Source organism: Bactrocera neohumeralis, chromosome 6 (assembly GCF_024586455.1).
Source record: "Bactrocera neohumeralis isolate Rockhampton chromosome 6, APGP_CSIRO_Bneo_wtdbg2-racon-allhic-juicebox.fasta_v2, whole genome shotgun sequence".
Classification (NCBI taxonomy): domain Eukaryota; kingdom Metazoa; phylum Arthropoda; class Insecta; order Diptera; family Tephritidae; genus Bactrocera; species Bactrocera neohumeralis.
Window position 1 is genome coordinate 26,961,029 of NC_065923.1, and position 13,062 is coordinate 26,974,090.

The 13,062-nt window shown below is 37.0% G+C and overlaps 2 protein-coding genes across 3 annotated transcripts; one reads left to right on the forward strand and one right to left on the reverse strand.

Annotated features, from left to right (window-relative positions):
• Window positions 1-1,373: 1,373 nt before the first annotated feature.
• LOC126761564 (peroxisomal targeting signal 2 receptor) lies at window positions 1,374-9,395 on the reverse strand. Of its 2 annotated transcripts, none has more exons than XM_050477866.1 (4): window positions 9,302-9,395; window positions 2,926-3,165; window positions 2,223-2,854; window positions 1,374-2,143 (listed from the first exon to the last, which is right to left on the reverse strand). In XM_050477866.1, the coding sequence occupies exons 2-4, from the start codon at window positions 3,127-3,129 to the stop codon at window positions 1,972-1,974; spliced, it is 1,008 nt and encodes a 335-aa protein (XP_050333823.1). In that variant the 5' UTR covers window positions 3,130-3,165; window positions 9,302-9,395; the 3' UTR covers window positions 1,374-1,971. The 2 variants fall into 2 exon arrangements, with proteins under 2 accessions (XP_050333823.1, XP_050333822.1); XM_050477865.1 differs by lacking the exon at window positions 9,302-9,395 and adding an exon at window positions 3,362-3,457.
• LOC126761563 (phosrestin-1) lies at window positions 7,015-9,288 on the forward strand. The gene is made up of 3 exons (XM_050477863.1): window positions 7,015-8,043; window positions 8,444-8,638; window positions 8,703-9,288. Exons 1-3 carry the CDS (start codon window positions 7,188-7,190, stop codon window positions 8,855-8,857), a joined length of 1,206 nt encoding a protein of 401 aa, XP_050333820.1. The 5' UTR covers window positions 7,015-7,187; the 3' UTR covers window positions 8,858-9,288.
• Window positions 9,396-13,062: the final 3,667 nt, after the last annotated feature.

A 13,062-nucleotide genomic window follows, 5' to 3' on the forward strand; every position in this document is an offset into this window, starting at 1 on the left:
CTCAATTGATCTTAATGAAATTTTACACAGGTCTTTGAGATACAATTCTTAAAGACTTGGGCGAGGGTTTTTTTTCGATTACAACTTTTTGAAAAAAATTGCCGTGAAACTTTCACTGAAACTTTCATTTGTAAAAATGTCTGCCAAAAATCCAATTTTTAGTTTTTTTTTCGTCCAAGTTCTAAGTTAAGGTTTTAACGTTTAACGGTTTTTGCTTCCGCCGTTTTCCAATAGATGTCTCTAGGATCAAGCACTGGTCGATTAAATCGATGAAATCGTTTTATATCGATCTTGGACATTTGTGTCAACATTAACCCAACAAAATATTTGTAGAAATCTGTTTTCATCCCAAACTTATTCTCAACTGAAAATGTCACTTTTTGAGCCGAATTCTCGATATTTGCGGGAAATTTTGCTTTTCTTTTTTAATTCCAAGAAAAGTGCGGCTGAGAACCCGTCCACGCTTTACTGAGGCTGACACATACATACATAGATAATACTATTACTCTACTACTATCACCTATAAGACTTCTATTAGGTATTAAAAAATATAGAATTTTTATAAAGCAACTTGTGTTAGTTTACAAAAAATGGATCATAAAGCATTTCGTGTGTTAATTAAGCATTGCTTTTTGAGGGAATAAGGGAAAACACTTTTGGAACGTTTTTATACAATAAAGCCTTAAATTTACAAAAGAAACGGCGGAAGCAAAGTTGTAGACCTAATACAACACCATTTTTTCACTTTAGATGACCCTGTCAGGAGTTATCCTTAAAATGGCGGAAAGATATCACTTTTCGATACTTTTTCCTATAAATTTGCATTAGCAATAAATACAAAGAAGGGTTTAGTTATCACGATATGAGAAGAGAAGGGTATTTTCTGAAGGTCCGTAAGGTGCTTTGAAGATTCTTATGCATCAACCTCGGAACGTACCTGATACTAATCCATTATTACCTGTTTTTGTCTATGGTAAATGATTTTGATGTTGAAAAATGCCTAAGAAAATCGATCGTTCAACGATCGTTCTACGAGAGAGGCATTATGAAATTATATTAAAAATGTTATTAATAAAATTTAAACAAAATTCTTTGTATTTAGAAGAAAAGCCGATCTTTGTAAGAAGCTCCAACATTGGCGATGTCAGTAGTTTTTTCCTTCACACAAGTCTCAATATTGCTTAAAAAGTACTCGTTCTTTGATAGTAAGACCATACATTCCAAATACAACTAGAAGAAGAAGGTGCTTTGCAAGCAATAAATATCCATAAACATTTTATATCTAAAACGATTACGATGATCGCATGATCGTTTTAATTTATATTTTATATATTCAGTAACATATATATATGTATATTAAGATTTACATAATCTTACATCATTATAATATGAGATGAGACATGAGACCCTGTACTTAAAATGCCGGTTCTGTTCGAGCAAAATTTTACTTAAAGCAATATCCTTCGATTCGTTACATCTCCGCTTTTTGGAGCTTTGTTCTTTTATCGATCATTAATCTTTTTTATTTTAGATTTATACCAGTTATTTCTTCGGTTCCCAAATCAGAACCTAAAATACCAGGCCCATGAAATCTCTCCATTATACATTATATTAAAATTTATACATTAAAACGAGTTATTTTTTTTTTAGTTTTTAAAAATTTTTCCAAGGTACCTATTGTAAATTTCTATTATCACATTCAAGACACTTAGTTGGCGAAAATTTAGGATAGCTCAGCTACTTATTTCTCGTGGACCTCTTTCATACATTTTTAGATCTATTTTATATGTTTGTAGATCATGAATTTGGTTCAGCTTCCTCAAACCTGCTTAGCTCCTTAATTCCTATACATTACAGCTAACAATTAGGTCACAGCGCATTTACAAAGCGTACTACGTTAATTCGACATTACTGTCATCCACTTCTCTACAGAATGATGATGCAATATCGTGTCCAACATTCCCCTATTAACTAGTCTAACATATCCTTTAAGGTTTTCGGCGTATACACATTAATGACAGAATCCCAGCCACAGTCCGCAAGCTGATGTGGCACGCCTGCATTCCAATCCAAACCGCAAACGAATTCCGTGTGATTCACATTCACCTCCATAGCATCCAAAGACTGATTGAAATCCCAAACTCTGTAAAATGAATTGCGTGAGTACTCTGAATCTCCTCCAATATTTTTAAAAATTTAGGTGAGAAAGATTGATTGATTACCTCGTTGTGAAATCGTAATTTGCCGTTGCTACCACCGTTGCCGTGGTTGGGGAAAAGGCCACCCGTCGCACCGCAAATTCCCCGGAATACAATTGAAAGATGTGATGCCGCATGTTGCGCAAATCCCAAGCACGCACCAAACCGTCCGAACCACCAGTCATCAAAATGTTCCGATCAAAATGGCTCCAGTCACAGGCGAGTACTTCACCGTTGTGCGCCGCCTCGATGCTCATCAAGGGTTTACCTGAAAATTCAAGAGCAGAATTCCATAAGTTTAAGTTACCATCTGTACTTACGCTAGCGAAGAGATTAGCAATTAGCGGTGAGAACTTTGCGCAATAGATGAGGTCACTGTGTCCCGTGTAGGTGGCGATTGAGTTCTGGCGATGGCAATCCCACAATTTCATGGTACCATCCCAACTGGCGGACAGCAGTTGATGACAATTCCACTGTTCACCCCAGTTGATGCTGTAAACCTCATTTTTGTGTTCCTGCAAGCAAATCAACGGTTGCTTGAGCGACTTCAATGTTGTCTCTGTTGCCGCTATGTCATTATCAAGGCCACCCCAAATTTGTAGAGAGCCATCGCCAGAAGCCGTTGCCGCTATATTATCTGCATATGGACACCAAGCCTATAAAATAAAGTAAAATAATGTGAGTCCAGTTCAGGTAGGTAAATATTCAATTGTTTATAGAGGCTTACCACATCGAAAAGTCCATCAGTCCACTCCATGCGTCCGAGTTCCGTCAAGCCCTTACCACCTGCTGCAGGTAGCTCTAGGAGAAACAACGTACCGCCACCGGCCAAACCGTAGAGTTGACTTGTAGCCAATAGTAAATGATTTGGCTGGAATGGTGAGAAGCGTACGCTGTAGCCATGGCGATCTGGAGTCGAACACGACTGCATATCTCAAGAGTGTTGTGTGTTGGTTGGAATTGAAATCTAAAATCAATAAAGAAGATATATCTGTTAGAACTGATATAGTGCCTGAATCATATAATCCTAATGTATGCATGTATTTGGTTCTGTAGAAAAATTATTATATTATTTTCATTATTCTATATCGCAATCATTATGCGGAAAACAACACTTTGTTCGTGTGTGCGTTCGTTAAGGAAATTTTATTTAATAAATACACCTTTGATGATCAGCTAAGACAAGCACTAGTGATATAGAGGTGCTTGACCTTACTGTTCGCCTAAAAGTATACTACAATATTTTCGTATACGCAATACCAGCCGTAGATAAAGACCGATGAAACCGGAAGTCGATCAAACTGTTAGAAAAAGTTCGTTGAGTTTTTTTCGTTAAGTGTATTTCGTTAATCTCTGAAGGAAGTGTCGAACAGTTTTTGCACCCAGAGAAGTAGATGTTATAAGTATACATATTATGCTTACTATGTGCACACAAATGCATTATATAAAAGAATATGCCTCTACGAATACCCAGTAAAGCAGAAAACACATGTTTTAGGATAACAAGAAATTCATACATATTAAGCATCTTTCATATGCCTCAATAGTTTAGATGAATACATTATGAGGAAGATTATTTATAAGCAATATCAAATCAAATATTAAGTTATTCGCTGTTCAAGTTGTTAAAGTTGTCCAAAATTTTAGAATTTTATTTTCAAAATCGTCTGTATGTTTGAGGTATGTATATAATCACCTATTAACTGCTGGGACAACGGGTACAGCCAGACTATTTCCGTTAGTTATTTCTTCTTATAGTAAGAAGGTGGTTATAGATCTGTCTTCGTAAGGTCCTGGTGAGAACATTTATTCATAATTGAGGTACTTAAACTTATCCCTCTAATCTTGTCTCGTAAACTTATCTCTAAATCTCCTCAAATTTCACATTTTCAAATACTACATATACATATTCTCCCGAGAGTATAATTCTTGTTCTTTTATCGATTCAAACAGTGTTAAATCGCCGCAATAACAGTCGTTGACCCGGGTCTATTTCGGGTGTTTTGAAAATTGAATCGAGAGTATACAAGTTTCGTTTGTGTAAGCTTTTTTGTTTACAGAGCAGGTTTCAAAACTTTGGTTTAGTGGGCAATAAAATAACGTGGGCGCCGTAGAATATTGATTCTTTCTATAAGTTATAGTTCTTTTATTCTACTATGGCTTCGGAATAAGTGAATATATCGAACAAAAGCAATGGAAAGTGGAAGCAACATTGGAATTCACATAAAAAGGTAAATGTAGAACGCAAAACAAAAATTACGTGGGACTAAAAGCAAACGCAGAAGTCACATGTTTCCGATTTGTATGGAACATGATGAAACCTCACGGCTTATATCGAGCAAAGTGAATTAAAAAGGTATTTATGTTATATTAGGTATATGTTTGTTTCAATGTAGATTCAGTAATATTAATTTTCACTGTCCCTAAGCGATATCCGATAATCGCCACGTTTTTATCCCGAAACGTAGGCAAAGTAATATAATACGAGGTGTGTTCAAAAAGTATCGCGACAGTTTGCTGACAGTTTTCTTCGATTGCAGGGGCGTGGTGCATCATGAGTTCTTGCCACAGGGAAGAACGGTCAATAAGGAATATTACCTGCAAGTTGTGCGCAATTTGCGCGAAGCAATCCGCCAGAAACGCCCGGATTTGTGGAAGAACAAAAATTGGCTTTTGCACCACGATAACGCCCCTGCTCACACATCGTTGCTTGTGCGCGACTTTTTGGCCAAAAACAACACACTAATGATGCCGCAGCCACCGTATTCCTCAGATCTGGCCCACTGTGACTTTTTCTTGTTCCCTAAACTGAAGAGGCCCATGAAAGGACGACGTTAGTCTTCTCTTGACGAGATAAAGACGGCATCGAAGGAGGAGCTGAAGAAGATAACAAAAATGATTTTTTGAAGTGCTTCGAAGATTGGAAAAACCGCTGGCACAAGTGTATAATATCTCATGGGGATTACTTTGAAGAGGCCAAAATAGATATTCATGAATAAATAAATAATTTTTGAAAAAACACAAAATTCGCGATACTTTTTGAACACACCTCGTATATCGATATCGTATGATGAGTTGACATAGAGTTGACCATATTTTCTTCACTTTCTTAATTATATACATAGGTGTTACTCCAAAACGGTGGGACCGATCGGTTTGACAAAACCATTTTTCAGTACCTCTGATGAGTAAATTTTTTGACTACAAACGAGTTTTTCCGGATCCTCATCACCCTCTTTCGGAGGTTTTCTGGAAGATCGGCTGCGGGATCAAGAGAATCCAAGATTTTTCAACATGAAAAGCCGATAGTTAGTTTTGCTTTTTCCAGACTGGATAACGAAGCGAAGCAAATGGTTCTGGTAGACAACGAGGGCAACTCGCGACTTGGCTCCCACGTTACTGTTGGCAAACATAACTTCGAAGTCGTAGATAATTTCGCCTATCTTGGAACCAGTATTAACAGCAACAACAATGTCAGCCTTGAAATCCAACGCAGAATAACCCAGTTTTCGGACTGAGTAGGTAATCGAAAAGTAAAGTTCCCTCTCGACGATCAAAGACCAAACTCTATAAGTCACTCGTTATTCCCGTGCTATTTTGTGCAGGGGCATGGACAATGACAGCATCTGATGAGTCGACGTTACGAGTTTTCGAGAGAAAGGTTCTGCGGAAGATTTGTGGTCCTTTGCGCATTGGCAACGGCTTTGCGCATTGTACGAGTTATATGACGACATTGACATAGTTCAGCGAATTAAGAGAGGTCATGTCGTCCGAATGAATGAAAATGCTCCAGCTATGAGAGCATTCGACGCTGTACCCGCCGGGGGATGCAGAGGAAGACCTTCACTGAGTTGGAAATACCACAAAAGCACATTAAATTCTGTTAATTAAAACTATACTTTTAAGTGGATAGGACCCTTTAAGATCATCGTGCGAATATATTCTGGATTAAAGCTCCCTAAGGTAGTTCTTTGCATTTGTTTTTGGAAACCCTGATGGCTCTTATCAAATCATTCGTGGTAATGACATTTTTCTTGAGCTAATTGTGACTAATTCTTGAAATATCTCGTGTCAAAGCTCTGATGTGATGTTGAAATACTCTTTTTTTAGTGTGTCTTATGAAACTTGTCGAACATCATGATAATACTCATAACATTGAGCAGTTCAAGAAGCCTAGCGGAACGGAAAACATATCAACAATTTTAGAGAAAAATAGAGATAATATTATATAATTTCAACTAATATCGCTTAAAGAAGGCATATTGATTACAAATTGTTAATTAACGGTCACCTGGGGTCCCATTATTGCACAGTAAGCATAATGTTATCCGAAGAGTTATGTACATATAATCCACTCTGAATCCAAGTAGCACTAATTCCCACCAGCCAACGGCACGGTACACTGACCAACCGCATTACCTTTCAGGTTAGATAAGACGAAAGTGCAACCCACACAGTTGCTAACCTTGCTTGAGGTCGCAAAAAACTTAAATGTCACACAAAATGCAGCTGTATTTACTTTGCCACTACTTACGTAGGCTAAAGAAATGAAAAGCGCGTCAAATACAACTAACTTCGATACACGAGACATACAGTTAGGCGCACCACCGTTTTCAAACGCAATTCCGCAGTTGATATTCAAACAACGGCTTCTCAGGGCCAGCCGCTGGAATGTTAGCGTAGCCGTAATTAAAAGGCAGCGCATAACAACGTAGATGTAATGAGCAAATCCATTTAGTACAAAAATGGGCAACTAACAACAGCCCCCTACTTAAATATTGGGGATGAAAGGCAAAGGTATATAAGCAGGTGCATGCGGTCACAGTGGTCGCATTTCCCTTCAGACGCGCGCGAACATTACAAGAACCCCAAACCAAACAAATCATACAGTACTAGAAATACAAATTTAATTGACCAACCGTGAAAACGCAAGGATAACGGAATTTCTTTTGAATTGAACTGCTAAGTGTGACTTGAGAACTTAAGACAATGGTTGTATCAGTGAAAGTATTCAAGAAGGCCACACCCAATGGCAAAGTGACCTTCTATCTGGGACGTCGTGATTTCATTGATCACTTGGACTACTGTGATCCCGTGGACGGTGTTGTGGTCGTGGATCCGGATTATTTGAAAAATCGTCGTGTATACGGACAACTGGTCACCACCTATCGCTATGGCCGCGAAGAGGATGAGGTCATGGGTGTTAAATTCTCCAAGGAGCTCATATTATGCCGCGAACAAATCGTGCCGATGACAAATAGCAACATGGAAATGACACCGATGCAGGAGAAACTCGTACGCAAGCTAGGCAGCAATGCACATCCATTCACCTTCCACTTCCCACCCAATTCACCCAGCTCCGTGACACTGCAACAGGAGGGCGATGATATGGGCAAACCGCTTGGCATTGAATACAACATTCGTGCCTATGTTGCCGATTCGGAGGATGATCGTCAACACAAACGCAGCATGGTCAGTTTGGTGATCAAGAAGCTGCAGTATGCACCGCCAACACGCGGTCAGCGTTTGCCCAGTTCGTTGGTGAGCAAAGGTTTCACGTTCTCCAATGGCAAAATCAGCTTGGAAGTTACGCTGGATCGTGAGATTTACTATCATGGCGAGAAAGTGGCTGCCACTGTGCAGATCAGCAATAATTCGAAGAAATCGGTTAAGAATATTAAATGCTTCATAGTGCAACACACAGAGATCACCATGGTGAATGCGCAATTTAGCAAACATGTGGCACAGTTGGAGACTAAGGAGGGCTGCCCGATCACACCGGGTGCGAATCTGTCGAAGACATTCTATTTAATTCCATTGGCAGCGAATAATAAGGATCGGCATGGTGAGTAATGATTTGGCGGTTGAATAGTGATAGTGTGTGGAATAACAGTGATGGTCTCTAAATCTAAAGCTTTATTATTTGTTGGTAGCTTTCATAATTAAAAAAACATTTCCCAAATTTTAGCGTAATATTAAAAATTTTAGCCAAATTGTCATTTTTATACGAAAATTCCGTAATGTAAAAAACATGGCCTAGACTTTGGGCAGTATTCCAAATTTTAGCTAAATTATCTGCTTTGTTGGAAGCTTTCAGTAAAGCCGTGAATTGTATTGCCTACATTTTGGCGCAATATAAATTTTTTAGTCAAGTCACACACCTTAAATCCAGAAATCATTCACTAATTTTTTTGTTATATTGAAACTTAATCTCTCTTCACTTATTTCAATTAAACTTTTCAAAGGTATTGCACTCGATGGCCACTTGAAGGACGAGGATGTGAACTTGGCCTCCTCAACGCTGGTGCAGGAGGGTAAATCCACCGGCGATGCCTGTGGTATTGTGATTTCATACTCGGTGCGTATTAAGCTGAACTGTGGTACCTTGGGTGGAGAAATGCAGACGGATGTGCCCTTCAAGCTGCTGCAGCCAGCACCGGGTAAGTCAGACAACAAAAAAACACTAGGAATAGCACTATTTAAAATCCCGTACGTTCACACCAGGTTCCGTCGAGAAGAAGCGCTCGAATGCCATGAAGAAAATGAAGTCGATCGAGCAGCACCGCGGTGTAAAGGGCTACTACCAGGATGACGATGACAATATTGTGTTTGAGGACTTTGCCAAAATGCGCATGAATAATGTTAATATGGATGATTAGGCGTTGCAGTAAGTAATAAAATGTTGCACGTGTGTTTGTGGCAAATGCCACGCTGGTTTCGGTTACCCTCGCACGAGTTTGCCACGAGGGCGTATGTGATATTTCTAAACGTAATTGTAATTGGAAAGTATATTAACTGTGAACGTAATTTGTTGCAACAACAACAACAGCAGTCATTTCGACATCGCATCTCATCAGCAGCGGGGCTTAAACTAAATAACTTAATAATATTTAAATTATTGTTATTGTAAACATTTTTTGTTATTTTGTTTTTGTTTTTCATTTTTATGTATTTGTGTGTGTATGCGTAGCAATAATCCAAATCGTTTACACACACAAATACCCATATGGTGCAATTACATATTTATGCACTAATGTTAAGCAATAAAAAAATTAAAATAAATTGTGAAATTTGAAGAAAAACTTGTTCAGCGGTCGACTTACTTGTTAGAGCACACAACACTTGGGTTTTTAGTAGTTAGAACTACTGTTTATTATTTTTTAATTTTTGTTTATGATTTTTAAATATTTGAAAAATAATTTTTAACTTTTTAAAAAATAATTTTTGAATATTTAAAAAATATATTTAAATTTTTTAAAAAATAATTTTTAAATATTTCAAAAGATATTTTTAAATTTTTCTAAAATAATTTTTAAATATTTCAAAAATAATTTTTAAATTTTAAAAAATAATTTTCAAATCTTTCAAAATATTTTTTAAATATTTAAAAAAATATTTTTAAACTCTAGAAAAATAATTTTTAAGCGTATTTGAAGCTTTTCGTTGACCGTGTGGACTATTTTGTAGCTCCGTTCGGCGTGTTGCAAGTTTCAAATGCGACTGTTGCATGTGTGGCAAGGTCAGCAGTGAAGCCAACTAACTGCGATGTGACACACTGCAAATGTGTATGTGTATGTTTATGTACATGCATATACTCATCTACTATGTAAATAATGGTTGGACACAGGGTTGCTTAAGGGTAGAAGTGCCCAGCAATTTTCTATTTATTAATGAAACTTAAAAGTACAAACATACATATATGTATTTGTAATATACATACATATATCAAAACTAAATTACATTCCTCTGCATGTACATACATATCTTCTACACACTACTTCATCTACGGAACTCAACAATAGCTTGCCACCCTTATGACCCACTTCCGCAATACGCACTTCTTTTTATGCAAACAATCAGCGACATAACCTCAACCAATCAGCGCTCAGCGGCGTGTCAACAACCCTTTCGCTTGTAGGCATTTCATTGGCGGTTGAGCTGTTACTGTCGAAAGCACACGAAGTATGCATATTGATACGAAACTGACCCGCTGGCCTAACGGTCATAATTTCCTTGAGTATGTAAGTGCATATGTTTGTATATACTTGTCTGCAATATCCTTACAATATTTATCTATTTAAAGGTAGCCATAATTGTTGGCCTTTGAAATTCATTGAAAAATTCGCGTACGTTACTTATGCAAATCAGCTCTGCTCGAATTCTTATTTGTTTATTGTCTTTTCGAAACACAAACCAGTTCCTTGCCAAAAAATTCGCAGCTGTTTTGGAGTTCGCAAAATATCCACTCCACACCCAGTTGGCAAGGTCATACTTTGAATAGTTAGAGTTTAACTGTGAAAGGTGTTGTTGGTGATGTTGGCAGTGCTTATTCGTAAAGTTCCGTTATGCTCTGGAAGCTTTGATTTTTCTGTTTAAAAGTGTTGAGTATTTTTAGAGTGTTAATCCACGATTTTTGATTGTAATTGTGTTGAAGGTCATTGGAAGTGCTCTACAAATACGAATAAACATACTACATACAAATTATATTATATAGTTGAGTAAAGCCAAAAGTTTGGACTATCTGCGACATAGACTTCGTGAATAGTAAAGAGTTGTTGTTGACAAGAAAATAGTAACTTCAGTGTGCTTGGCATATGTACATATGTATGTATGTAAGAGTCAAATGTCAGGGGTATCGCGGTACCTTTCGAACCATTTTTATTTTTATATAATTTCCGAACAGAACGGTGAAAATAAAAATATTAGCAAAGAATAATTATTAAATAAAAACTAATTTATTATTATTAATTAAATATTTAATAAAAAAATTTTTGCATAATAAAAGTCAAATAACAGTTCATTATAAAAGGTGATCCATTTCGAGATTTCCTACATTAAAAAAAAACATTGGAACTTCAAACCAAATGGGGAATATTTATTATCATTCGCATGTTGGCCGCGGCTACGTCTCAGAAGGTCTATTCGTTCAGTCCAATTTTCGATGACTCGTTCGAGCATTTCGACTAGTAACTGGCGAATGACAGCCGTGATGTTTTGCTCCAAGACCTGAATCGAAGCGGGATTATCTGCTTAGACTATAGACTTAACATATCCCCACAGAAAAATGTTTAACGGTGTGATATCATACGATATTGTTGGCCCATCGACCGGCCTAAAACGAGAAATTATCTGCTCACCGAAGTGTTCTCTCAATTAATCGATTGATTGCTGCGATGTGTGGGACATGGCGCCGTTTTATTAAAGCCAATTGTCGCCGAGATCACGAGCTTCAATTTTAAGCATGAAATATTCGGCTATCATGGCGGGATAACGGTCGCCAGTGACAGTTATGTTCTCACCGGCATCATTTTTGGACCAGTGATTCCATCCGGTGATTCCATCGGCCCACAAATCTTGTATATCTTCAGGTTGCTCTTCGTCCCGAATGCGGCAATTTTGCTGTTTATATACCTATTGAACCATAAATGAACATCATCGCTAAAAAACATTTTGCTCGCTTTGCGAGGACACCGCTACTATCAAACACTTACTCACACTCTGTCCGATGCTTCACCCAACAGCCCACAACTCTGGCAACATTGATCTCATAAAACTACTAAGTGAACCTTCAGAAAAAAACGTGATGATTGTATATAGATTCTTAAAAACCACCGATTTGTTAAAATATATTTAAGCAACTTACATCTTTACTAACCCTTAGCAATTAGAATTTTTCACCTAGTTATAATTACAAGACGGCTGAAGGCCTCCTAGCCAGTGCTGCGTTTATGTATTTCTATAATAAAACTCTTTTTGTTATATGAATTATTATAAATAAATAAATAAATAAATAACATTTTGCTCGGAAACGTCTTGGAACTTTTCAAGAGCCCATAGAGCGAAGCGATGTCGCTTGGGAAAGTCGAGCGGCTTCAGTTTTTGTACAGACTGTATTTGATACGCTTTCTCTTTACCTCCACGGTCTACTTGTGCACTCTCAGCTACGGCTGCTATATTTTCTTCACTACATGTAGTCTATTCGGTCAAATATTATCCAATAATAAATGCTGGATCGCAAGATGGGCTAAGGTTAGAGTTTTTTTTAATTATTAATATTTTTCAATCCCCTCAAGAAATTTTCTTGGAAATACTCTAAAAAAAATTCCCTGAAAATTTGAGCCCTTAATATTAACATTAAGGACTGCACCAAGGCATGTAACAATGTTCCATTGAAAATACACGACAATCGTGATTTTTTATCTTTAAATTTCTATAGCTCAGAGGCATTTTATGGCATTGCTTTGACTTTAGACACATATTCCTCGGAATTGAACACTCTACAAAAGTGCCCATTGCAATAAAGTCGAAACTCACACCGGCGAGGTAGTACGGTGACCTGATTTTTCCACGAAATACGCATTTTTTTATATATCTCGTAAATGACAAGAGCTATAGAAAAATGTGAATGACAAATTTGTAGGAAATTTTATTTGCTACAAAACTGATCCGAGGTCAAAATCGCTATCATTAATACTTCTCGAGATCTTCGGCTTTTTAAGTAGGGCTTTATGGAATTTTCATAGATGGTATGTAATAAAAAATCTATGAAAATTCCATACGTTCTTACAAAATTTGGATTTGGAATACAGAAACCGAAAACTTTATTGAAAAATTTAAACGAATCTGCTTTCAAGTCTTTTAAATACTTTTAGTTTAGTCACGTGATCAAAAATGGCGTGACATAAGTACATATAGGAAGAAACAACTATTTTTGAATAAGTCATATAATAACGGTTGATTGTGCTTCCGTGTACTCTGGCAGTGAAATCTTTGCAATAAAATCATCGTTTTCCTATATGATTATATGATTCCTAAAAGATTTTTTAATATTGAAATGCGACTAATCATCAGAATCGATTACCTT